At 39.3% G+C, this 27,491-nt stretch overlaps 1 protein-coding gene across 4 annotated transcripts; it reads right to left on the minus strand.

Annotated features, from left to right (window-relative positions):
• Positions 1-5,725: 5,725 nt before the first annotated feature.
• On the minus strand, positions 5,726-25,129 carry TMEM196 (transmembrane protein 196). 4 transcript variants are annotated; one of them, XM_018909491.3, is made up of 5 exons: positions 24,827-25,129; positions 12,925-12,981; positions 10,755-11,009; positions 8,835-8,908; positions 6,509-6,555 (listed from the first exon to the last, which is right to left on the minus strand). In XM_018909491.3, the coding sequence occupies exons 1-5, from the start codon at positions 24,971-24,973 to the stop codon at positions 6,549-6,551; spliced, it is 540 nt and encodes a 179-aa protein (XP_018765036.1). In that variant the 5' UTR covers positions 24,974-25,129; the 3' UTR covers positions 6,509-6,548. The 4 variants fall into 4 exon arrangements, with proteins under 4 accessions (XP_009084278.1, XP_009084277.1, XP_018765036.1 ...); XM_018909490.3 differs by having other exon boundaries at positions 24,809-25,129; XM_009086030.4 differs by lacking the exon at positions 8,835-8,908 and having other exon boundaries at positions 5,726-6,555.
• Positions 25,130-27,491: the final 2,362 nt, after the last annotated feature.

The following is a 27,491-nucleotide window of genomic DNA, read 5'->3' on the forward strand; positions in this document are numbered from 1 at the left end:
GTTTTTTTGTCTGCCATTGAAGGCATGATGTGTCACTACATCATTAAACCCTTAAGCCCTTTTTCTCAGAGGTTTTTTTCCCAAATTTTCCAGTCTTGCAACAGAGATGCAACTGGCTCCTTTGTAGGTACACAATCTCATAATTGCAGCCATAGAATTACCACAGAGTTAAGACTGTTGCAACATTTTCTTGAAGGACAAATTGCAACAAATCAGTATTTATGTATCCTTGAAGCTGTTTTGTTGGATGTTCATTCTGGCTCCCTTACTTGCCAAAAGACTGTTGTGACTCAAGCGCATGGCACAGACTTTGAAAAAGATGAGATGTGTCCTAAGAGGGGGAAGAAAGGTCATTCCCTCTTGAGCAAACCATTTAGCATAAGGGAAGCATCTTTCCTTTGACAGATGGGAATGCAATCCCTGCACAGTCCTTCAGCCTTGCTTGACAGCTGGCTTTGAAAGCTAGAGAGAACAGGTCTGTCTGTGCTGAGCTGGGCATGGCTTTGGAGCAGTGTAGGTGTGCCTGTGCCACACATTGTGTTCCTGTACATCACCTGCAGTGTGCAGGAGCACTGCATTGGTGTGTGTGTGCTTCTGTCTTCATGATTGTCAGTCCCACCTCCCAGCACGTGGCTGAGAAGCTCAGGTCAGGGGTGCCTCAGTAATTCAACTTGCTCTGCATCTGGGTTCTGCAGAATTCCTTACAGCACATTTTAAAATTCTAGGTATATATGTATTGGTGTTAAACTTGCCAGCCTGCAACAAATTCACACAAGACATCTGTCTATCTATTGATGGAAATCAGAGAAGGAGACAGATTCTAAAATATAAAGTAATTCCTTATTTTCTTCATTACTCCTATGGGTAAAATAGGCTCTTTGTCTGACAAGAAACTGGGGAGACAAAACTAAGACAGTATGGAATTTTATTCAATTTTAAAATCCTTGTAGGATCGAGACTAACTCAAAGCAGTCAAGGAGAGATGAGAACTCTTAGCCTGCTAGCTGTTGGTCCAGTGTAACTTTGGTAAGGCATGGATGAATGGGATAAGAAATTATAGATACTGGCATAATTGCAATGCACAGGACAAAAAGATTAAGTTTACATGGGAAAATTTTAAAGGGTTTAGAAGAGAAGTGATGTATGTAGATGTAGATGTAGATGTAGATGTAGATGTAGATGTAGATGTAGATGCAGATGCATATGTACATGTATATAGTCTTGAAATCTGCCCCACAGTGAGGGATTTTAAGTAGCTAACTCAAGAGAAGGTTAAGAAATTACTTGATTCCAGTTTGTCCCAGGCTCTTTAATTTAGCATACAATAGCATAGTGAAAGCCAGTGCCTGGGAAATCTGCAGAGAAACAAATGACTTTAAAGTTGGAAAATTTGTGGTCATTGGAAGAAAGGAGGTAATAGATTACATGTTCTGATGGAAAAGTGTATGTTGCTTTCAAAGATGTTATATGATTTGTAAAAGGATTGTCAGATTAAGTATCCTGTCTTGTGCTATACAGAAGGAAAAGTTAATCATAAAATCCATTCAGGTATTCCTTCAAGTATATCTAAATTTACAAACTCAACAGTTTTCTTCACAGTTTTATACATTATTTTTGCAAGAATAAAAAAGAAGCAAAACAATCCATTGTATAAATATGATCATGCAGAATCCCATGCATTTAGATCTAGAACCCTTGGACCATTTCAAGATCTTTGCTGCTGCCCCCATAGTGTGAGTATAAATATTAACCTGCTGTTCTTCATGTGTAATAATTTAAAAAGCAGCTCTGACATACACTTTTTCAGGGTACTACACAGTCATAAATATTCCTCAAAAATACTAGCTGTCAACATTCCTGGAGTTTATTCCTGGATTTAGGGTGGAAGACAGCAATGATATCAGTAATGCAGCAAACCACAGGAATTTAATAGTGTCAGTCTGCATGTTTGGACTTCATGGCTTAGATTTAGATTTGCCTTGTTTGCAATCTCACTTTAAAATGAAGGCAATGATCATTGTTTCCTTTCTCTGGGCAAGAAAGGTAAGAACTGATTCAATGTTAAACACTTCAAAGGATACAGCTGCATTTTTACAGAAGAAAAGATATAAGGGTAGAGATAGGACACAGTCTCCTAGCTTGAACCAGCATGAAGTGGGAGGGAGAGAAAATAGGGTTCACATAATGATGTGGGAGAGGAGGTGAACAAATTTGTGGTCCTGGTAACATAATTAGATTTGTCTCATACTAGCTACAAGCCATGGGACTCAGAAAAGAGGGTAGGAAATCCTAATGATTCTTAGATATTTTTAAATGTATGTGTGATTTCCTAAGGGCACAGAAGGAAGTTGTGTTGACTCTTATACCTTGTTTATATCACCAGAATTATATGCAGTTTTTCAGTTGTGTTTATGGTGCCCCTTCATCCCTGGCTTCCTAGCATGTTGCCATTGCCCATTATGCCAGTTCATGTAAACAGGTATTTTCAATATGCAGATGAAGTTATTTTTAATTAATGTACATGTTCAACCCTTTCAAAATGCCATAACTGCATGTACTTTTTAGAAAGACACATTTTGCAGGTCATTTAGAGCTCCTTTAGGCTGATGATACTAAACTCTGATGGGTTTAGCATCTTTACTCCAATCAAATTATGTTTTACCAAAAATATTCTGCTATTTTCTTCTTCTTTTTTTTTTTTCCTGCCCCCTAGCAACATCAAGTCTGTCTGGTTAGCCCTTGTACAAGTTCTAAAAATATTCCTCAAAATCTGTCTCCAGATGCATGTAAAACAGCTTTGGTTGTACATACTGCTTGTTGATTTTGGAGGTTTATGGTGAAGCTAAAGATGTCACTTTGATAAAGAAAAGGAAAGCTAGACAGAACCATTTTAGGCAGGAAGATTATGCAGAAATATCTACAATGATATGGTAGACTAATACCAGTCTGCTTTTAATTACAAAAGGTTCCTTTTAACTCCTTAACCTGCCTAGGACTGGGATCTGAAAGGATTAAAAATGGCTTAAACCATGAGACTCTCATTTCACTGCATCTTTAAAATCACACTGTCAGGGAAATATTTTGCTAATAGCATGCCTATTTGTGATTATGTATATCAATTTTCTTAAGTATATCAATTTCCTCTTGAAGGTGGCCTGCTTCATTGTTCTTCATACCTCTCCAGACCATCTGAAGGGAAATTCATATGTCCTAATGCAACAAATATATTTTGAAGATTGTGCAAGACAGATTTAAAACATATTATACCTAGTATTCTGCACAGTTTGCAATAAACACTGCTGATTGTTGTAAATTCAAAACGTGTGTGTTTCTCATCAGCTGAGGTTCAATGAAATGCTAGGTATAGCATAAATATAGCCTAAGGTACTATAACATGCATCAAGGACTCACCAGCTAAGTCCTCTGCACAAAGTTCAGTAAGTAAGTTCCTTCAGGAAGAGTGTTGCTTGACCTAGTAAATAACAGCTGAATATCTCAGAGAGAGTCTAAGCCAGCATCTTTTACAGCAGAATGAATCAGACAACTGTGTCAACAGCAATATATGTTTCATCCTATTTAGATTGAAAAGGACTTGGGTGCCCAGCCTTCAAGCTATTGGTGTAGTCACACTGGCTGGTCACATTCTGAAAAGTGAAAGTTTTGTTTTTCATGCAGTTGGAGAAGAGGAATGAGTGTCCTTTCATCTGTGCCAGTAACAAAAACATACAGAGAATGTTTCCATTACAGTTGAATTCTGTATGCAATTATGGAACAAAACCATTAAACAAAGTGAAACTTTTCCCAGAATTCCCCTACCACATACACATATTGTGGTAATTTACTCTGAATTCTGATCCTCTTTTTATGTCTCAAGTAGGAGCACTCTGTCACATTTGTTCCCAAGTCTTTTTAATTCCAGATTTGCATTTTCAAGGCTTTTATTTATGAAGGGACCAGCCAGTTTTTCTACATTCTACTTGACACCCAAGCTTGACACCAAAAGGAGAAAAAAAACCCTACCAATTGAATTTGTGGCCCAGATCTCTTCTTTCTCCTTCCAGCACCTCTGTGAGCAGACATGATATGGTGGTATTTCATAATTTACAGCAGGGCTTCAAACATTGTGAACTTAGAGAAAGGATCCTCTTTTCCTTTCCAAAGTAGGAGGAAGTGGCTGTTGTACTGCACTACTGTGTTGGATATAGAAGAATCACCTATTTCCCTGCACTGTCCCATACTCTCACTAACATGCCAGGAAATTATGTGGTGTTTTTGATAAATAACTGGGTGATGTTATGGTCAGTGGTTTCATGTCATTCCTGAGCAGATTCTGAACTGCAACTCCGAACTGCTCCAGGATCTGAAGCCACCATTCCTAGTCCTGAGATGTCACAAGAGACTCTGGTGAACTGTGATATTATAGTTGTGATGAGCCTCAGCCAGATAGTTCCAAGGTCGATTTTTTAGTAATATTTTAATTTAATCTTGATTTTATAAGGCCTTTGTTTTTTTTCTGAGACAATGAGGGAAGGAAAGTTACAGAACCACCTCTCCAGGTTGTATGATCAATGTGTATTTTTCAATATATGTAAATCTCTGCATCCATTTATACCATGGTCTTGCCTTGGCAGGTTGTGTCCAGAGTTGCAGCAAAAATGCTCCCATAAAGGGCCTATAATGGGGACAGATTTATCTCATGCTTCCTGCTGCAAAGAAAAAGAAGTATCAAACTGAAGGGACAAGGGCACCTATAAAGAGCACAAACAATCTATGCCATAGTGAAGGAGGAAGTTTAAAGATAGGTGATGCTTGGGAAGGGGAGAACCTCCTTGAGCAGAGATACCTTAACATCTAGTTATTTTGTTGTGACACTGTATTCTTCAATGAAAATAAACAATCTCATCAGCAATTTCTGAGGTATGTAATGAATACAAGTATATCAGGGCCTGTGAGAAAATTCAAAAGCTCTTTGGGACAGTAAGTAAGTGAAGAGAAGCCTTATAAGGTGGACTGTTTTTCAACTCATAAGCTTAGCCATCCAACTAATTAGCGGGGATTTTAAGGGAGAGACTTAAATTGCAGTGAAGATGTTCCCCATGTTGGAATTAGATCCCTTACGGACTTCAACAATTTTAAGATAGTCAATTTAAAGATTTTTTTCTGCCATATAGATTCACAAAACAATTTGATGTGATTTATAGAGGTTTTTATGGCGGGGTTTGAACATTAATAGGGTTATATTCATACCTGTCTGGGAACATGGGTATGAATCACCAAATGTTGCCAGTCATCAGTGATGCTCACATCTGAAATTCATGCTGCTGTGCTGGGCAATACTGCAAAGTCATAGACTCACTGTGTAACATATGAGTAATTTTATATGAATATTAATATTCATATTGTGCTGTAAATGTTCTGCTACTGATGACACCTTCCATTTTTCATGGCTGTACAAACCACTTGGTTCCACAACAATGTTTGGGGACAGTTAAAGTTGCATACCTGCTGCTTTAACATACCCCCAAAAGTTATTGTTGGTGTGGAGAACTGTCAGTAACTTCTGACCTTGACCATGACTCTGTTCAGCCTTCATTTTTTTCCTTTCTGAGTTTGCTTCACTCTTTTAGAAACTTTTCAATGTATTGTGCTAAACTGCAAGCATGGCAGTTCATCTCTGCAAGATCTTTCTAACAAGAAAAAAACCCCAGAAGATCTCTCTAAAATCTCTGGTTTAGATTTCATTTTATTTGTCATCTTTTATGAACAAATTACGAAATATACTTCATTCACAAATTGGAAATATTTACAAGTTCTTTACAACAAGGCATTATTGAGGTTTTGATTTATGGCATTCTTAGAGCATTCTGTCTTTCAAAACAAAGACATCGGTGTTGTTTTCAGCACGCTGTTCATTTGCATTCTGGATGTGAAATGGGAGCTTTTTGGAAGAGGAGTTTGCACTCCCTTTTGATATGATCTACTGGGAAAACTGAGGCAGGATGCATTCAAAATGTGAGGAGAGGGACTGTGCAGATGTGTTGCTGTACCATGCCATGATCTGAAGCCATCATATTAAACCAGATGCTGCTAAGTGGAGAGGAGAAAAAGATTCCCCTGAGCCATTCTTCCTCTGCCTTCTCCTTTGAGTGGGCTAAATGCAGTTCAGTTTATTTTTCTGATTTTTGAGTCTTCATGAGAACAAGAGTCTTGTGAAGTCTGTTTCAAATACTATCACAATTCAGAAAGATTATTCAGACAAAAAACTGAAAGAGAGTAGCCAGGAAGTGAATAAATATTGTATATCCGCAAAATGTTTAGGAGACAAATTTTGAACATGGTTCTAAAAGGGAATTGCAACTGTGCTGGTCTGCAGTTGTGACATTTGAGCCATAAAAGCTAAGATTGTTTCATTGTCTTAATTTCTTGGAGTCTATTTTTTTTCCTGAAGAAAATTCTAAAACCACTTCCTTCCATGGAACTTTTAAAAATTTCTTAATATACACTTCCATTATAAATCAGATGTGGGCCACCATTGCTTAGGTTGTCTGTCATTTCCTAGAACAAGAATAGAAAACATTAATTAAAATTAGAATTATTGTAAGGTGGTCAAAATTCAGTTACCTAAGGCTGTGATTAAATTTGAACAAACTCAGAATTTCAAACATTCAGAAACACTTTACATTTTTATTTAGCTTGATAAACCTCATTATAAAAAAAAAAATCAGATTTTTTCCTTAATAAATTAGGTACATTTGGAAGCTGATAGATTCATTGATAGTGATTGAGTTGGACATTATGCTCAGACCACATATAGAGCATTGATGGCATCTGTACTAGTTTGTGATGTTGTCCTTTGAAATTGCATCAACTCAAGCTTGTGTGCTGATCTACAAAAGAACAAAATGGTAGTTAAGTCTGTTTCCATTCAAACCTGTCTGACATGCTATAAACAGATGCCATTCAATGCTTGCTGAAATAGACATTTGGGAAGTAGATCTAGATCCAAACAGGATCTAAGGGTTTAAACTGCTTATTTTCCCTTGCAATGGGACTGATTTTAGTTTTCAGGGGTTGCTTCTCCAGTGGCAGGTGAGTCATCCCAGAGTAAGCTGACCAGATCATGAGTCAGAATCCTACAGCACCTGAACCAAGATTTGCTCGGAGATAGATTTTCTAAGTCTCAAATTGAAATGCAAACAATACCCCCTTAGCAGCTGTCTAAGCATAGAGATGGCTACATTAATTAAACAGTTCCCTGATCTCCAAGCCTGCAAAGCCACATTGAGTTTATGGTTGGAACTATCTTGTTCTGAGCAATCCCAGGCCTATTTCATACCAGATTGAATCTGGATGCAGAAATAAGTGAACTGCTGCTTGTGTCCAATGACAGAGAACATTCAGCTATGGCAAGAGGAATGGGTACAGGTAAAAATGCAGCTTGGAATATTTCTAAAATTCAAGTAGATGAGGTGAAGGTGCCAGTGTTGGACTAGTTCTAAAATAACTGCATGATGACCAGAGGCTCTTTCTCTGCATGGAAAGATTAAATTCACCTCTTCTTCCTCCTAGGTACACTTGGAGAAAACATGGAATAAAAGGGATTTGTTTCTCCCCCTTCCTGTGGAAGTTTCTGTAAAAAAGTGAAGCAACATTCATTGGGCTAGACAGAGAGAGAGAGAGAGAGAAAAAGATGGAAAGAAAGAACCCAACTCTATAGCATAGCAGCTGAGATTCGTGGCAAAGAGAAGAAAATTATTCAACCTGGTCTTTATTACTAGTCTTCCTCTGTCTCTCTCTTCTTTTAATCCACAATATTTGGCAAGCAGAGACCAGAACTCATAGTAACATAAAGTTAAAAAGCACTGATGCCTCCTTTCTCAGATTACCAGCTAAATTTTAAAGCAAATCACAGGACTTAATTGTTCCCCTCACAGTTTTTGAAAGAAGGGATGTTCTATTCTTCTCTATGATGTCACCAAACCAAATAGCCTTGCAGTCAATACTCCGGAATCAAGCATAAGCTTCAGAGGAAATCAGGTGTGAAACTAATTTTGAGTATTTTCTACCATCCAGGTCTTCATTTGCAGATGATGGTGTTGGATGTTTTGGTATTGTGCTTTATTCTCTTACATTAAAGAGGAGCATGCATGCCTAACACTGGACTATGGATCCCAGTTTGGGGGTTGTCTGGCACTTATTTGCCAGACAACCCCCAAACTAAATTTGCTTATTTGTGGGTGCCTAAAGCCTTGGTTGGATCTACTCTGAACGTATCTGTCAGCTGGGAAAGAGACCGAGAATACCAAAGCCAAAAGAGACCAAGAATACCAAATACTAACTATAAGTCAGCCATATTTTGATAGTAAGGATCTGTCAGAAGGCTACTCATAAGTTTCCTTTTGTAAGCATCCTCACTGAATCGTCTGCAGACAACAGCTAATAAAATATCACCATAGTTTTGGAAAATATCAACACCCATTTATTTTCCCCAATATTTCTATCTTAAAAAAAAGTTAATTAAAAAAAAAAAAGTGGCTAAATTCGGGGAATGAAGGAGCACACAGATTAGAAGCAGAGTGAATCAATGGTGGCTACATCCAAATAAGAGTATTTGGATGCCTGTAACTGGGGTGAATATTTTAAATACTCAACTTACTTCCGGACTGCAGCGTTCACCACGTAGAGTTATGTCACTACCTAGAAGCACCATTCCTGCCTCAGAGTAACATCACAGCATCAGCCAACTTTGATTAGCTGAAGCTATGACTTCCTCGTAGAGGTGGCCCTTCCTGAAGTGACATAACAACATGGTCGCTCCCTAGTGTTCAGCGTACCTTGGAGGTAACTCTGGTGTCGGGGGAATCACCGGGCAGCTGGGCAGGTCGGTTATTTCAATACCCCTCAATCTCTAATATAAATATAACAATTATACAATAAATATAGCACAAACAAATGCACATGCAGTACATGTCTACATTACTGTATATCAGTATAAATATACAATATAGTCATATATATAAAACACTTCTAAGCTGTTTTCTAAATTAGGGTCTAATTTAATGTAAGTTTTTGTGCCATGACCTAGTGTACCCAACTCTGCCAGCAGCAGGCAGCCTATGGGTCTGAGAAGTCCCAAGTCAGACCATGTGTACATGCATACTTGGCTCTACAGCAGACGTGCAGGAAGTTTGCCATCAGTGGGGCACATCCCAGATCTGCTGCGTGTGTGCAGTAGGGCTGCTCTGCACTTACATTGTGGCCCTTCACCCAGGATAAGTGGACACCTGGCAGTCCTTTCTGCTAAGTGTCAAAAAGCTCAGTAGGTCAACAGGCCAGGAAGGTAGGCAATGACCTACTGTTACAGATGGTCATCCTCACCCCAAACTAATAGGGTTGGTGGCTTTTTTTATTTTGAAAACTGTTTCTTCTTCCTTTCCCTCTCTTCTTTTCTCCTATCTTTGTCCTTGTTGAGGCAAGAGTCTCTCTGAAAGTCAATATCTAGCCTTCCATAAGCAAGACCATCATATTTGCCTAATATCTCATCAGAATTCTTCTTCATTTTAAAATGAGATGTAGAAATATATCTCAGCTGTTGATTTTATCACCCTGTTTTATGTTACTGTTGTAACCTCTACTATTTAACTTTTTAAAACATGTTTAAAACATCATCTTTTTAAAACATTTCAAACTCCCTGTTTTTAAGACACATTTCAAACATAATCTAAGATTAATTCAGTTTCTATTTCTACTTGGAGTCTCATCTCAGTTAAGAAACCAAGGAATAGTGACAAGTAATTTTTAACTGCTATATCATGTTTTTTAAGGGAATCTGAAAACAATTCTACAGTCTGAGAGGACTAATCCTTGCTCTGCTCTTCAGAGGTTTCAGTAGACAATAGACTCTTGAACTTAACAGTAAGGCAGACTTGCAAGCAGAGGTTTAGGTGGGCAGTCCACTTGACTTTTGTTCTTTTTTCTGCTCATTTCTCAAATGAAAGGCATTGGATAGATACTAAGTCCAAATGCAAAGCACAGCTTTATGGAGGACACTTAACTCCTCAAATATTATTCAGATCTGTTAAGACAAGGAGATGATTTTAAGAATTCCATTCCATTACTTCTTTTGATCCTATGTGCTCAGCTTTTGGAGCTTTAGTGTCAGCACCTAATTATATTCCTATATAACTTCTTATATACAAAAAGGAAGTAAATGCTCAGTGCTGCAAATGAGACCAGTTTTATTTAGGTGTCTAAATATGCCCTCAGATGTTTAGGTTAAGTCACCTACATTTGTGAACTGTGGCTTTTCTGTTTAAATAACCTAATTTATAAGCTGAGTACTTGGGAGAGGAAGAGATTGATTAAATCCTGGAAGCATGCAATGATGTGGTTACAGAAAGCTCTCTGTGCTTTTTTTACAGTACAAGACATGATAATTCATATTGATAGAGCTTCCAATTATTTAGGAAGTGCTATATTTAGCAGCTAAGCCCCTAAATAGCTATACAATGGAATTATGTTGAAAATGGATGTACTTCATTGGAATGGATGTACTGCAAATATACAGTACCTAAAAATAGCTCCATATAATGCAACATAATAAAGCTTACACAGAATGGCAGCATTTCATTTTCCAGAATCTCTTTCTCATATAAAACTGAAAACTGAATACATCTCCTGCCAATTGTAAACGTTAAGGCATACAGTAGCATTTCAGGAGAAGCAGAACAAATAAGGGAGGACACACAACTCACTTTTTCTGCCATTTCATGGGAGTGATGCAATGAATGTTCCCTTTCTGAGAACATTCGCCTTTGTTCATAGCTGGCTAGCCGACAAGTGAGCCATGAAGAAAGGGTGCAGCCACCAATTCCAATGCATGCAAGAGACATGGAGGCAAGATGCAAAGAATAGAGAGCAGATGACTTCTTTGTCAGAGCACGAAGAAATTGAAAATTTAAGATTCCTCCTATTAGTCCACAGATGCAACAGGCAGAAAAAAGTATCATCTGTCAAGAGAGACAAGAGAGGTTACGTCACAGTAATATTTTTCAGACATGGATTAATGCATATAAAATATGAGATAACCACCGTTTATTTCTTTGATAGCATCATTGACTGCAAACACTGCACAGCTCCTTGTTTTTTGCTCTCTCAGCTCCTCCATTGCACCAAGGGAATACATTAACTTCTGGTATACAAGAGTTAAGATTGATATTGCATGTAAAAAAATGTTGGAAAAAATAAGTAGGTAAAGTTAAAACCTATTCAATGGAAGGGCTGCTAGGACACAAAACTGATTTCCAGCTGTTCATGCAAAACAGTAATATGACAGAAGGTGTCGTAATTTTCTATTGTGCAATTTATCACCCTACCTCAGGAGTGAATGCCTCATGTATTTGTAGTGAATCTCTCTTGCTTTGTGTGCATTCTGACTGTGTCTCCTGCTCAGTTATAATTTATTCAGTCAGATAGCAAATTGGAAGCTTTCAGCAGCTTTTGTGGAGTCTTTGAAAGTGTTCAAGGTGAATGTGCTGGTCAAAGAACCAAAAGAAACAACAAAGAAATCAGTGATGTTGCTTTACAGAAGGTCAGTTTGGTGTCTATATGGTTGGTTGGTTGGTTGGTTGGTTGGTTGGTTGGTTGGTTGGTTGGTTGGTTGGTTGGTTGGTTGGTTGGTTGGTTGGTTGGTTAGGTGGTTGGTTGGTTGGTTAGGTGGTTGGTTGGTTGGTTTGGTTGAATTTAACTTGACTAAAATGTTCCCAGGAATTTTAGAAATCTGTGAAACAGGCTGCAATCAGTGAGACATTTTTAAAGACCTCTATTGCTTTTAGTCACAAAGATGTTACACTGGTTCAGGGTGTGCATTAACCTCAAATGATTCAGGAGCGAAAGACCTTATGGAGACAGAGTTAAATGTCTTATTCACTTCCCTTGATGCTGCTGACCTGTCAGATGATGATCTAGATGGGCCTTTAACATTTCTCAATATGGCTTTATATATGTACTTATCTGCTATGGTGGCAGAAGTTTATGGAGCCTTTCAGGCTAGTTCTGTACACAACTAGGATGAGAGTTTTCTCAGGAATGTGGTATTGAGGAGGTATTTTGCAGTCCACTGGCAAGTGACTATTCCATGAGACCTTTGGAACAGATGGCTTTTAGAAACTGGTTATGGTACATGTTTTAAGAAATGGGACTGTCATTTTAACAGAGTTTAGGATTGATATTAAAAAATAATTAGAAAGAACTTTTGGTTCTCCTCACAGTTATGCTTGGTTTATGTGACTTCCATCTGTATGTGGCAGAATAATCAAGCTGACAGAAAATTAGGACTGGCATTATCACTTAAAATAAAATCATGTCTTTAACATAGAGTTCTACTGTGACTTGTTGAGTAATAACACCATTTTTCTGCAGTCAGAAAATGACTGTACCTGAAGAGACATCTTCCATCACTTTAAAACTTACATACACATGTTTCAGACTGCTAAACAAAGTTGCTAAACTCTTAAAAGCTATGATATCTAGAAACAAACTTGGTCAGCAGCCTTATTTAGATGGCAGCCCAGTGTTGTTTTTTAAAGGAGAAAATATACAGTCCAGTGACATTGAGAAGCATTTATTGACTTGACATAAATCTGTGTCAAGTGATTTCCGATCAAAGTTTATCCAGGTACATATAAATAAGGATGTATGGCTTAAATAGCATGACCTCTGTAGGCCATTTCAGAACTGCCTTGTTTTTTGTGACTATTCCAAAATGCTGGTTGCTTTTGGAAGCAATACAAGATTGCCAACTTGTAATTTTTCTAATTGTTTATTAAAAACCCTTGCATGCAGAAAGCCCCCAGTAAAGAGCTCAAATTAGATAAGTAAGCCTTTCAAATACTTAAGTGTTATGCATGCAGTGGAAAAACTTACAACAAGTCCAGATTTTTTTTTGGCGCACAATATTCCGCATACGCCGCAAAGCAGGAACTGCAAAAAACAAGAAACCAAACAATTATTTCATCATTCAAGGTACATAGTTCAAATCCCACTGTGTTGCTGTGGTGGTGGCCACAGTTCAGGAAATGGTTGCCAGCATTTTTGTCAGAAACCTTGTGTTTCAGGAGGTTGTAACTCAACCATAAACACTCTTATCGGATAAAAAGCTGGAATGAGAAGTCATAGTGACCATGATAATTCATGAGAAAAGAAAGAAAATATGAACTTTAAGCTTCTTGGGTAAACAAGTTGGGAAAAAAATCCTCAGTGTTGCAAGCATAAAACTGCCTTTTTACTGTTTTATTTTTCTCTCAGAAGAGTTTAGCAAGGTACTACTCAGTGATCCAAATCATCTATTTCTAAGCATAGCATTCGGACTTAATGCCCTGATCCTGCCATCTGAACCACTGAAGGATCACATATGGATCGTTGTCTTCAAGACAGTAGAACTCTGGGCAAGAATAAAATTCAGTCATATCTGTGGGTGCAGGTGTAAATATCAGTACGTCTGTTGGTGTGACTACTCTGGGCATGAAGAAAGATCTGTTTCAGACTCTTGATGGCCTGATTTGCAAGAGAGAGCACAAAGGTATCTGTACTTTTTTTGGTGTCATTCCCTCACACAAACTGATTTGCTAATTGTAGCACCAAGCATTAGGCAAAAATTAATTACCAAAACCAGAAAAATGCCTACCAGCTGATAAAAATAGATGATAATGCTTAATGGTGACTCTGTCATAGACCAGTGATGTCCTCTGATGTCTTTTTCCTCCTACAGAAAAGTTTATTGAGGAAAACAATGAATAGTCCCCAGGGGAGCAGTCAGGTTAGGAACTACAGTAGTTGTATGAAAGCAATAAGGCCTCCTCCAGGTGCTAGCAATGCTGTCAGAAGATTTCCTTGATACCTCATAAAGTCCTTTATTAAGAAATCTATGCTACTTATTTTCAATAAAGCTAACCCTATTCCTCCATTGGGAAGTAATTTTATTATTTTAAAACTGTAATTTTGTACACTATTTTTGCATTGAGATGGTATTTCTAGCAAAAAGCTCTGCTTGATCCCGATTTAGAATTAAATCACAGAAAAGACCTGGCTGTTACATAAGAAATTTTAAAAAAACCAAAACAACAACAACAAAAACCCCACCAAAAAACCAAACCCCTAAGAGGTTCTATAAAGCATTCAGGGTCTGTGTAATATATTGCAGGTACTTCTTATTTACACTCTAAAATTTTGCCACTTCACTACTTCAATTGAGGAGTTTCTTTATCTCATAGTTTATCTCCCTCTAACTAAAGTAGTTCATGTGTATAGCTAAGTCTTGAGGTATCTTTTTACTCTGAGTTAGACCCATGAAAACAGTTCCCCATAATGAATGTGGACAAATTGTTTATATTATTTACTTTTGTACTAAGCATGGGATGTGGGTTTAATACCAATCAGATTATAGAGAGGGCTGGGTCACATGGACCATGGTGCTAAATGGCTCAGGACATACCAGAAGGCACAACTGGTAATTGCTGCTAGAACCCACTGACTGAAATAACAATAAAACAAAGCAAATCACCAAGGGGCAGTGCTCCTTCTGCACTTTCCCACAGGCAAATAAGATTTCAGCTCATCACATCTGCTTTATAAGTGTTCACTCAGGCTTTCTGTGACGTTTTGGGGTTTTACTCCCAGTCCTGCCATTGCAGATTGCCTTCAACTGAAGGCACGCTTCAGATTTCCACACATCGTGTTTTGATTTCTCAAAATGCAGAAACCTCAAATGAAATTTGTTGAAGACATCTTTGTAATTAAGTTCTATTCAGTCAGATTTGATAAAGTGGATTAATAATATATTTTCTCTCTGTAGTGATTGAATAGGATTGAAAGGAAATTTTTGTGTATAGAAAAATTAATTAGTGTTGGAAGATATCATCATAGATAGTTTTAACTTATTAACTAGTTAAAAAAACTGTGTGTTTGATAATTTATCTTCATAGCTGAAAGAGCATGAAAGAGAGAGGATTTTTTCAGGAATGCTTTAATTCTGCTCCAGTTTGAGTCAATGAAGCTCATCTACAAGCCCTAGTGTACCAGCTTCTCAAAACAAGGGGTGACTATTCCATTTAAAGCATCTGACTACCTGGAGTAAAGATCTGGGTGCAGTAGTTAAATGTACATTAAGTTTGCTAATGATTCTAGACTAGGAGACACCATGGACTGTTAAGCGTAGAGAAGCCTTACAGAGAGATTTGAGTAGACCTGAGAGCTGGGTAATTACCAATCACGTGAAATTTAACAAGAGCCAAGCACCAGATTCTGCACCTACGACAGTGTAATCCTGGTTATACATAAATACTGGGGGTCGAGAGTCTGAAAAGCAGCCACAGGGAAAGAGATCTGGGTGTCTGGCTTGATGACAAATTGAATGTGAGTCAGCAGTGCCCTGGCAGCAAAAAAGGCCAACCATGCCCTGGAGTGCATCAAGAACAGCATCACCAGCTGGTGGAGGGAAGTGATTGTCCTGCTCTATTCTGCTCTGGTGCAGCTCCTTCTTGAGCATTGTGTGCTGAGATGGATGCCTCAGTATCAGAAAAGCATCAAACTGTTAGAGTGTGTCCAGAGGAGGATGACCAAGATGGTGAGAGGCCTTAAGGGCAAGACTTATGAGCAGCAGCTGAGGTCACTTGGTTTGATCAGATTGAAGAAGAGAAGGTTGAGGGGTGACTCTACACAGTCTACACTTTCTCAAGGCAGGCAGTGGAGGGAGAGGTGCTGATCTCTCTTTGATGATCAGTGATCACAAGGAAATTGAATGAAGTTTCATCAGAGGAAGGTTCTTCACTGCAAGGGTGGTCAGTCACTGGAACAGGCTCCCCAGGAAACGGATCATGGCACCAGGAGTGTCAGAGGTCAAGGAGCACTCTGGATGCTGCTATTAGTCTTATGATTTAGTATTAGGTAGTCCTGCAAGGAGCATGGAGTTGGGCTTGGTGATCTTTATGGGTGCCTTGCAAGTTGAGAAATTCTACGATTTTATGATAACACTGTGTCATGTCATGTATACTCTGTATGTATTTTCTCTCTCTACATCTACAGTGTTTGAAGATATAGGCAAGGAATAACATGTTCCATAAAGCTAAAAGAGTTCATTGTATTCTAACTCAGAGGAATTGCATATTAATGCTTCCTCCACACTCTTCTGTTTAATCATGAGGTCATGCTGAAGTTTTATAATCTGTATGGCTATGAGATAAACAAGTTGTGAAACCGAATGCACTCAAGTGCCTGAATATGTTAAAAAACTTTGGAAGAAAAGAATTTGGGCAGTAGCAAAGGATTAATGTTATTTAGGTTGGGGTTTTTTTTAAGATGACAGTGTATTGCATTCAGAAGAGGATTGCCCAAAACCTAGTATGGATATTTAATTTGTCAGCATGCATTTGCAGTTAAAACCAACGGATGACTTTGTGCCACAGGGTCAGGCAATTATACTTCATGCAAAGCTTTGAAACTTCTGAGCCAAATTCATCACTCTCTTCTAAGGTGAATCCACTAGAAACAGTGGAAACCCTCTCTATGAAAAGAGTATTAGTAATATAATACCCATGGCTCAGGAACACTGCTCTTTTAGAAAGCCAAGCTTTCCAATGCGGACACATCTAGAATGGCAAGGATTTCAGTGAGATTGAGATGTGATTGACTCTGTTCTCTGCTTTTCGATAGCATGGAGACTTAAAACTTTTTATTTCTTTTTTGTTTGTTTGTTTTGTTTTTTGGGGTTCTTTATGTTGTGGTGTTGTAGGAGTTTCCTTTAAAATTTTTGATGTCGAAGTGTTGTGATCAGCAGTAGTGAAAAGTGGATGGGAGAAACTACACTGGCCCTTCATACCAGAAAAGGGATGAAGTAAAAATAAGTTTTAAAGTGTCTTTTACTTAGAATCTTCTATTTTATAATACTGCCAACTGGAATGCAGCCATCAGGGGCTTGATTGTCTTGACACTCTATCTGTTCTTGGCTATTCTGAAAGACTTCATATCAATGTGTTATAACAGTAAAACTTGTTGAGCTACTCTGGACTACCCTTTACCCTTGACTAACTAATACTGTCATGGTGAGGACTTGCTCCTTTCTACTTGATCATTGATTATCCTTAATAAATTTTTACCAGCCAATCTCATGGACTTTTTAAATGTAGTTATATTTTCTAACTATGTATTTTATAACCATGTAACCTAACTTACCTGAGATAAGTTAGGCAAACAGACTTATACTGAAAATACAGTAAATCAGGAGTGGAAAAGGAATAAATCACTGAAGATAAGCTTCTTGTAACGAATGCTCTGTTGTTGAAGTGTCCACAACTTATGCAGAGAATAAGGCTAAAACGTTTCATTAAGGATAAGCTAAGCTAATAAGCCCTACAAAATGAAGCCAGAGAGGGAACTTCAGCTGGAACTTTTTTAAACAGATTGGACTTAAACATTGCTGGACTTCCATTTAAATTATTATTCATAATTTAAAAAATCATAAAATGCTAAAAGACTGAAAGGCTCACTTAAATACCTGCACTGATCACCAATTACACCCAGACCCTTTTGACTGTAGGGTTACTTTTCATTACAGACTTATTCATACCTCCTACACATACATGATGTCTTGCATCAAGACTTCTGGCAGAGAAGCCTTGTATTGAAACTGCTGCAGGTCCAGAGAAGGGCCAGGAAGTTGGTAAGAGGGCAGGAGCACCTCCCCTAAGACAGTAGGTGGAGAAAGTTTGGGCTGTTCAACCTGGAAGAAGAGAAGGATCAGAGGTTCACAGATTGACAGAATATTCTGAGTTGGAAGGGACCCACAAGTATCATTGAGTGAAGACCTCACAGCAATCTTCCAATATCTGGGAAGCTGGAGAGGGACTCTGCATCAAGAACTGTAGTTACAGGACAAGGAATAAAGAGGTAACTGGAAGAGAGGAAATTTGGGCCAGATATTAGGAAGAGTTCATTACTGTGAAGGTGATGAGGCACTGGAACAGGTTGCCCAGAAGAGGCTGTGGGTGACCAAACCCTGGCAATGTTCAAGGCCAGGTTATACAAGGGCTTAAGCAACCTGGTCTAGTAGGGGGTGCTCCTGCCCACGGCAGGGACAGTTGGGATTAGATGATCTTTAAGGTCCCTTCCAATCCTTATTGTATGATTCTGTGATTCTATGAGTTTATGAGAATGTATCATCAAGTAATAGACAGGGGAGCAACCCCTCTTGGGTGAAAGGTAAAAAATCCAAAGAAAGATACTACAAAGCACAAAAGCTACTTAGACACAGGGTGCCTCAATCCCACTTTCAGTGATAATCTACCATGGATCCACCAAAGTCAGAGTCGCTCTGACAGCACCAGTGTGATTGCAAGGTGATGCAGTAGTGTCTGTTTGTCTGTGGATTTTTGTCATTCACACTGCAGCTGTACCTGCTGATGTTCCATACGCATATTGGAAAATTTCTCATTTTGTCTGTTGAACTTTGGAAAAGAACCCCAAAGACCTCCCAAAAAAGAAGAATGTTTATTTTGAGACTGCTTTAATTTACTTTGTATTGAATATTGCCTTGAAACAAAACCTCAGATCCAAAACCCCATAAATTTTGGTAAGAAGGCTAAAATCTCAATTTATATTCAAGTTCTGTGGTTTGGATCTATCCCTATTTCATATTTTCTGGAACAAAAGACTTGGCTTCTTTCACTTCCTTCTGGAAAATGGGTACTTTGTCCCTGGTAGTCTGAAAAAGATTCAGTTTTAGTTAATCTGCAGGAAGCCAAAGATTTGGTTTTTTCCACCATGCAGAAGAAAAGGAACTATTTTTATTCTATATCTCGAAGCTAAGAAACCTTTCTGTCTTATGTTTTGAAAAGGCAAAAGCAATGGTGAGTATAATTCCCTTGGAAAAATGAAAACTGCTCATAGAAAAATTTCCTGGACATGGGCTGAACAAAACAGTAGAGAAAACCTGTTGAATATAAGGACAGCTTGATCCCTAGTCATTGTTCATGACAAAAAAGACAGCTAAAGTGTATACTCTGAATGGGAAGTCATCTGTAGGTCATCCATATGTATCTGATGAAACAGAGGAAGGGAAATTATTCCAAAATGGAATGTAACATTGTGAAAAAGCAAGTGTATCATACCTACTCAAATGACACTCTACTTGGAAGACTAAACCATCAAGACAGAATTAACAGCTTCACTTTTATCTACCCTTTTCAGGTCGTAAACTAGAAAATTCTGTGATTTTACACTGAAGCTGCATAAGCATGTGACTTTCAGGACAAAACCCAGGAATTTGAAATTAGTAATGTAAAGAGAGAAAGATTCTATTTAATAATGTTGTTTCAACTCCATCCAAATGAGAAAAAAGCTGAAATCCCTAATGGATGAACTAAGCAGATATCTCTAATTGTAACTCTTATTCAAAGCAGTATTTCAGAACAAGGATTAAATGTTCTTAGCACAGACATAAAGGGCACAGAATCTACTCATGAAAACAAAGACATCAAACTAAATAAAAATTACAGCAGGCAAGAAGATCAAGCCTAAGTACCAGGTTTGCCTATTACCTCCACAGAAAAACACAAGAATATTTTACAAAAGGGGGATGGAAACTTCTAATGATGTTGCTGTCCCATGCAAGTGATTGTGTGGACAGCAATGTCCAGCTGGCTGAAAGGCATCCAGACACAGAACCAGAAGCAGCAGCATTGCCAAAACCCAGCCTTGGGTTCCACCAAATCTGTCATGCTGAAAGGGGAGGCTTTATTATAACTGAGGCACAGTGTTAAATCATGTCTAATCTGAGCCAATACCTTGTCTGGCAGTGTGCTATTGGATCTCATCAGATCAGGTGCTGCTACCCTTCCCACTGATTCAAGCCATACACAAGCAGTTTAAATTCTATCCCAGTCCCTGTGATTAGTGTTTCCACTCATCTGGTTATAGACCTACAGAGATGCTTTAAAAACAGGGAATGGTTTTTAGAAACAATGAAGGAAATTAAGAAGTGTGTTTCTAAATCTGATATCAGTGGTTCAAAAAACCTCCATCCATCTCTAAAAACACCTAAATTCTCAGCGCAAAATAATAATGTTTACTTTTTGTTTGTTTAGAGCCTATCAGAATAACAAATAAAAATAATGCCTTTTGTTTGTTCTGTATCAAGCATTTGGTTTAGTGTGACTGCTTACATCTCAGAAAAGTAATAAATGAAAGATTATTCCCTTCAGATGAACTAGTCTTATAGTAGTAAAACATTTAAACAGATGCTTAAGTCAGTTTATATACAACAGATCCTCTAAATACAACCCAGAAGCTAGATGGAATTTCTTTCTTCCAGGTATGTTTGTGCCTCTGGAGTGCCCAAATTACCAAAAAAAGAATAAATACTACTGAAAGACCTCAGCTGAATTCAGTGAATTGTCCTGGCTCCATGCAAGGCAAGAAGCTTCCACCCTTGGTATGCCCTTCCCTATCCATAGGCACAGAACTCTTTCCAGCTTCTACTGAGCTCACTGAAAGTCCTGTGATTAATTTTATCATGAGAGGGAGCCAGACAGAAATATGGTCAGTTTGATGAAAATTCAATGCATATGTTAAAATAAAGTAGGACCACATCTGCATTTTGTCTACATGCTAAACAATAAAGTGGGTTTTTTTAGTGCTGTTTTTGAAAAAAAAAAAAAAAAAGACTGTTCTTTCCAAAGGAAACTTGGCAACAGTAAAATCTAGATGTAAAATCTAGTGGTTTAAAATTTCAGGCCACCAACATTGATTTAACAGTCTAAAAAGGTTTTCTTGCTTTGGAAAAGTCCATACAGACTGACACTTTTTCTTTTCCTTCAAATCTTGGATCAAAACAATTAAAGTAATTTAAATCAAATATTTCAAGTGCCAACTTGGAACAAATTTCTGTAGCCAAATGCAGATTTTTAATGGGCAAGCAGACTTCCACTGAGATAAAATCATAAATCATGGAAACAGTAATTCTGCCTCTATCTACAGACAGGCAAACAGACCAACATACAGAAAGTGAATATCTCTCAAATACATTCAGATATTTGCCTTTATAAGGGAAGAAATTATTACTCTTGAGGGGCATAGCCATAAGTGAATCATCGAGTATCTCTCTTGCATATGAAGATAGATGGCATATTTGTCTAAAGATGTGGCTTTTGTCTCTCATTCTCTCTCTCTGTGAGGGAGACTCATTTACAGCAAGGATTTATTCACCACTGCAGGATAAATGAGGATAAATTACACAAATGTATGTGTGTGTGTGACTATCTATTCACTACTCATAGTGAGAGTGATGAAACCACTGTGTTCTAAATATAGATGGGGAAGCATGTGACCATTAAAAAAATATCTGTGAATACTTTTTGGTTGATTATCTTCTGACTTTTGTTGTTTGTGCAAAAGCCTTTGCTATGGATGCTGTCATTCTTCCTATATTATTGTTAGTGGCTCAGTGTTCTCATTGGTGGAATTATTCTATAGTATGTCATATAACTGAATTGGAATGGTGGATTTCAGAAATATCCCTCAGTTTCTGGGAAACAAAGAAATCTGGGAGACACTCATTACAGCCTGTAAAATAGTTTATCCCAATACTAACAACAAACAGAAAGAAAATTTAGAGATCAAGAACGTGTGCCCTTCAGGGTATTTGGGACTGTTTTTATTGTGGGTTTGTTTTAGTTTTTAGCATTTTTTTTCAATTTAACAGCCATGGCCTATTTTAAAAAGAACAGATTGGTGATGATGTAAACTGGTTAGTTGTCTTCACATGCTCCAGATAATTTGAGAAGACAGTTACACCTTCATTTGTTTTCTTATGGCTACTCTTTAAACAACTTGTACTATCTTAATCCAATTCAACTGCAATGAGAACAACAGATTTGAAACTTCTTTTTTGTTTCCCCATTCTTTTGTAGTTTTTGATACAGACATTGCCTAGGCTTTCAATTTCTTCATTCTGGTGTACTCTGCTTTCCCTGGCCTGCTTATACATAATTCAGGGCATGCAATGATCAGGGTACTTCAGCCCATGCTTAACTTCACTTGTATCCATAATGCTGTGGATGGAATTCACATGGTTAAAATTAGGTGTGTTACTAAATAATCTGTCTGAATGGAGGCAGTGAACAATAAGAACAACTCTTTTAACAGAAAAGCTGATGTTTGTCAAGTGCAAACCATCACAGGGAAGCAAGTATAGAAGATAGAATGTGCATGATTTTTAAGATGCCCAAATTTTAGGAATTCAGGTTAAGGTTTCCATGGTGATGCTATCTTCATCTACTTCCTTATGAACTTGGGTCTCTGCTGAGTTCCACCCACATAAAAGGATAGAACAGGGTCAAAGGTTTTCTGTGCATTTCCAAGTAAATTGCAACAGGAGGAATGACACTGTTCAAATTAAGTGTTTTTTATCTAACATGTCAAAGAATTAATTTTTCTTTAATGTCCCCTTCTTTTCCTTAGTGTTCACTTCTCAAAGGAAAACCCTGATTCAAGGGTGTGAATTGAAAAAAAATAACCTATTTTATTCAAGACATATCCTTTAATACCATCAACACGAGCTCAGTGTGAGCTACAGTGAGCAGAAGGGAGGCTTATGCCACTTCTGCAGCAGGACAATCCTGAGGATTGTCCAAACAAACCTTTGCCTAGTTGTTTAAATTTGAAAGTAGTTACCCATGACCCTAAGTATCCCTGGAGAACAGAAAATCTCTGGCCCCTTTCTTGGCCTGCCTGCCTTGCCTGCTAGTCCCCTAGTCAGAAGAATGCAACCTCCCAGTTTGAACTGCTGGAGTAGTACAAAGAGAGTGGTATAATGGTGACAATTTAGACCACAGATCTTTAGTTCAATGAAAAGTAAGTCAGCCTTTAGTAACATGTCACCCCAGTCTGCACATCCCTTTGATTTTCTAATTTCCTCTGCTACATGAAGCATAAGGTTCCTTCTTCCACTTTGCATTTTCTTTGAGGCCTCTCTCTGCCTATTCAACCTGCAGTTTTTGCTCAGTTCCCAGCACCTGATGTCTGCCTGTGCTGGCTCTGGTTGTGGACATCCTTTGCCCACTTGTAACATTTGCAAACAAGTCCCTTTTGTGTTATCTTCCATGCCTCTGCACTCATACAGGAGAACAATTTCCTATAAATATCTGCAAAACCTCTTCACTGTCCTCTGTCTTGTTGCTCCCTAAAATTCAACTTATGAACAGCTCTAAATCAGCCAGACTGCTGGTGTTTTAAGGCAACCACCTGTTATACCACTCAGTTTGGTTTGTTTTTTCTTCATACTCGCTTACACCCTTTTACACTGAATCTGTCTCTTGCTATGATTAAAATGTCCTTGGAAGCCAATATCTAACATAACAGAATCTTACTCTATGCCTAGTACAAACTCTGGGGTAACAGCATAAAAATGAATGAGGCAGTTATGCAGGAAATGTGCATCGTCATGAAATGATATCAGCTGTGATAGCATTGTCACAGAATGCAATCACTGCATAAAATACTGATCTCACTGGCTGATCAAAGCTCTTTGACCTCAGTGAAATCCAGGAAATTGATCTTTGCCATTAAATCTTCAGAGAGACATGTGGTTTTAAGTAATTTTTTTCTTCATTATCAATTATGAGAAACATCCCTTTTTGAAGTTATTTTGATAATATCATTACCTGTTGGCCTGGTAATGTCATTACCTGTCTTATCTAGTCTTCATTTTCATTTCTTACCTACCTGTTCTGCAGTGCAGAATTATATGTGTTCTTATATACTGCCAAAAATATTTATCACTGTTGTCAATAATTAATAATTATTGACAGGGAGAATATTACATGAAGCACTTTGTCTGGATTAATCTATAAATTAGAGGAGGTTATGCTGGTGAATAATCAAGAGTGTTTTACATTTATCGTGTTATCTGAAGCTGAGCAAACAATCCTTTTAGAAATATTGCTGTACAATACAAGCTGGCCAAAACCAGCTTTGGACTTCAAAAATGCCCACTCATGTTTAGACTGAATATTCAACATTTCCTATTCTTTGTTTCATTTTTTTCCATTTCTTTGTTTTTTTTCCATTTGGAGGAAAATTCTTTATGGAAACATGCATATCTCAAACTGGATAAATAAGAAATATTTTTGAGAAGTGAAAAATGCTCTGTGATAAGAACATGCTGCTTCTATTAACCCCTTACTGGGCTTTCATTTTCTTTTTGGTTCATTTTACAAGAAGCTCAGGGTGCCCAGTACATGAGAACGTCTTTCTCCTTTTCTTTCCCAATGCCTCTTTCTATTTTTCCTCCAAAAACTCAGGACTCAGCTGGCATACCCTTGACATTAATTTAAAGCACCTTTTGACAGTCTTCTCATCATGGACAGGGCTGTTTTTTTGAAAAAGCAAAACTCACGATCAATTTAAAGACCGTAAGCTATGGCCCGGGTTTCACGCCAAGCATCAGGCTTTCCCAGGTGTGAGAAGGGGTTCAGAGAAAGTTCAATTGCTCACAACAAGACTGAAAAACGGAGCGAGAAAGAAGAGGTCTCCCCCCGCCCAACACACCCGTACATCTGTCCCTGCCGTGCCTCCCCCTCGCCCCAGCACTCTGCAGACCGTACCCCAAGCACATCGGAAATGGACCCGGCGCGGTCGGCGCAGCATGCACTCGCGGGAGGGAAAGGAAGGGAAGGGAAGGGAAGGGAAAAGGGGATGCCTTCGCACGGTCTGATCATCACCATAAAGAGTTAAAGAGAGAGTGAAATGGCTAACGTACACACACCCCGCTCCATACCGGAGAAGAGTCTCCCAGCTGAGGTTTATGCTCTGTGAGGACCAGGCTGAAACTGACCGCCCCCACGGCCACGCTGGACACCCCTAACCCTATCTCCAGCACGGAGAGCACCAGGAGGCTCCCGATGATCTGGCTGCTGGTGCACATCCTCCCTCGGTCATCCTTCCTTCCCGATCAGCCGGGGAAACCGCGCATCCTCCTCCTCCTCCTCCTCGGGCGCTCCCGCGGCCCTAAGTCGCCCCAAACTTTTCTTCCTTCGCAGGCAGCCGGGGCGGAGCGGCGCATCCGCGGCCGGCGGGCGCTACCGAGGGTCGGCGGGGCGGCCCCGGCGCCGCCGGGCCCCGCGCAGGCAGAGCCGCGCCGGCCCCGAGCGCGGCCCCGAGCGCGGCCCCGAGCGCGGCCCCGGGCGCGGCCCCGGCGCAGCGGAGCTCTCCAAGGTGCCGGGCCGGCGGTGGGTGCGCGGCTCCGCGCTCCTAAGGGCTGCGCCTCCGCCGGGAAAGTCGACCTTGTCCTCTCTCCTCCTGCGCTCTCATTGGAATGACCTCACCGGGATATTTTTCCCCCCTTCTTGTTTCTCTCCCCCTTCTCTTCCAGGGCTGGGGGGCGGGGGGTAGAGGAGTGTGGTGAGCCCAGCCCGGCTATACTTATGTATGAATCCAGACCCAATGTACGGGCAAGGCGCACGGCAGCCCCGCCCCAGGGCCACAAGGCTCCGCACCTTCCCGGTCCTCCCCCGGCACGTCTCTCGCACACCTCCGCCGTCCCGCGGTCGCCGGGCTGGCGGCGGGACGCGGGAGCCGATGCCAGCCGCAAGCGGACGCTTGAGAGGTGACCCTGCTCGGAGCGGGGGTCCGCAGGCCTCCCTCCTCCCAGGTGCTGCTGTCAAAATTCGGGAGGAAGCTCGTCTTCCTCTTGTATCAGTTAAAGGGCTGGAGTATGCTGTGTCTCGTCACTGGAAAACTCTGGTCTTCTGCAAAACCCCACTGCCAAAATAGGCGATTTCTGTAGCCATTCCTGTCACTCACAATGGCCAGAACTGTGTCAGTCCAAAAGCAAATAAGCAATAAAGCAAAACAGAACAAGAGATTCAGGGCTGCTAACTTGAGCCTTGCTGGATTGCTTGGTACCAATCTTTATTACTGTGCTTGGATACAGAAGATGTTTTGTCACTCTGACTACAGTTTTACAATCCAGATGTGCTGCACAACATGGTAACACAGAGACAATCAATCTAGCACCTTGGCTTTCCTAAATATGGATCACCAACATTTGGATATTTACATTAACCAGAGGGTAAAAGAATGACATAGACAATTATATCTCCCTAGTCTGTACCAGGATTCAAAAAATATTTGCAGCCTGCAGGATTTAACTGTTTCTTCCATATACATGCTGTGTTTTTTATTCCAACAAAAACTTATATGGAATATTTCCTTTAATCAAAAAATCTGCAATTCATAACCTGTATATAAATACTAGTCTTAGATGTCAGAATCCAGAATGGCAGTCTAGATTTGTCCAGTATTTCATGGTGCAATTTGGTAGCAAGAGCATAGGATTAGCAAGGTCCTGACTGAGTATTTTCCTTTGGACTTCACAACCTATCTTGTGTTTTGAGAATAGGTATTATATAGGCTTGGGAAGATTGGATCCACCATTGCAGGTCAGAGTTTAGTTCTCATTTGTAGAAATCTTCAATAGTTAATTGAGGTGGGTGGAGATAGACTGGCATCAAAGTCTGTCACCTTATGGTGTTTATGCTTTTTAAGTATCCAAGAGCAAGAGTAAGAGGTCCTGAGACAGGATCTTAATGCTTCCTAGTTTAATACTTAATGTGTTTCCTATATTCTCACACTTTTTCCACTTCACAGAAGCAGAACAGTTGACTACATCTAAAGGAAAGCTCTGTTACAGTTAAAGCTGAATTGCCCCTTTTCATCTCTTATGTTTTAAATGGTACCTGACATCTCTTATCATTGAAAATCAAGGCACAGCATAAAAGTTCCTAAGCTACTATATTTATGTAGGAGGATGGAGAAAGCACAGATTTTCAAGTACCCACATGGGTGTAGGAAGGTGTTTCTGCAGTGACAGTATCCTTATTATGTCAGATTGTTATAAACGCTGAAGTGTGCTGAGGTGCAATGATTTTACTGCTCAGAGTGTGTTTTACTAGGTCTTTAAAATCCAGTGGTGATAAGAGGAGAATTGCATAATGCCAGACATAATTAATACATTTAACGCTTGCAGCCAGATAGAGAGCCTGTCACATCAGAATAGAGCTCATGTGACAGAAATAAGACTTCCATAAACAGCTTGTTTTATGTAACATTTCCACTTCAGTCATAATAAGCTGTCAGAAAGATGGAGGGAAAGAGACCTTGTGGAAAGTGTGCCCTAGATGGAGATCACTTCATGCAGCAGTTAATTAAACAGAGATATAAAACTGGGGTCCAACAGCAGGAGAGGAAGTGCCCTGGGTGCCTGCTTTCTAATCAGCAGGCTACAGAGAGGTGAAGAGCTGAGCAGGACCATAGCCAGAGTTCATGACCGCTCAGGAGGAACACCCTTTTAAATAAAGACAGGAAAGAAACATCAAGTTCTAATCACTACCTTTTTAAAATGAAAAGATGCAGTCTTTGTCCCTGTAACTTGTGTACTATGG

The sequence above is a fragment of the Serinus canaria genome, chromosome 2 (genome assembly GCF_022539315.1).
Source record: "Serinus canaria isolate serCan28SL12 chromosome 2, serCan2020, whole genome shotgun sequence".
Lineage (NCBI taxonomy): Eukaryota > Metazoa > Chordata > Aves > Passeriformes > Fringillidae > Serinus > Serinus canaria.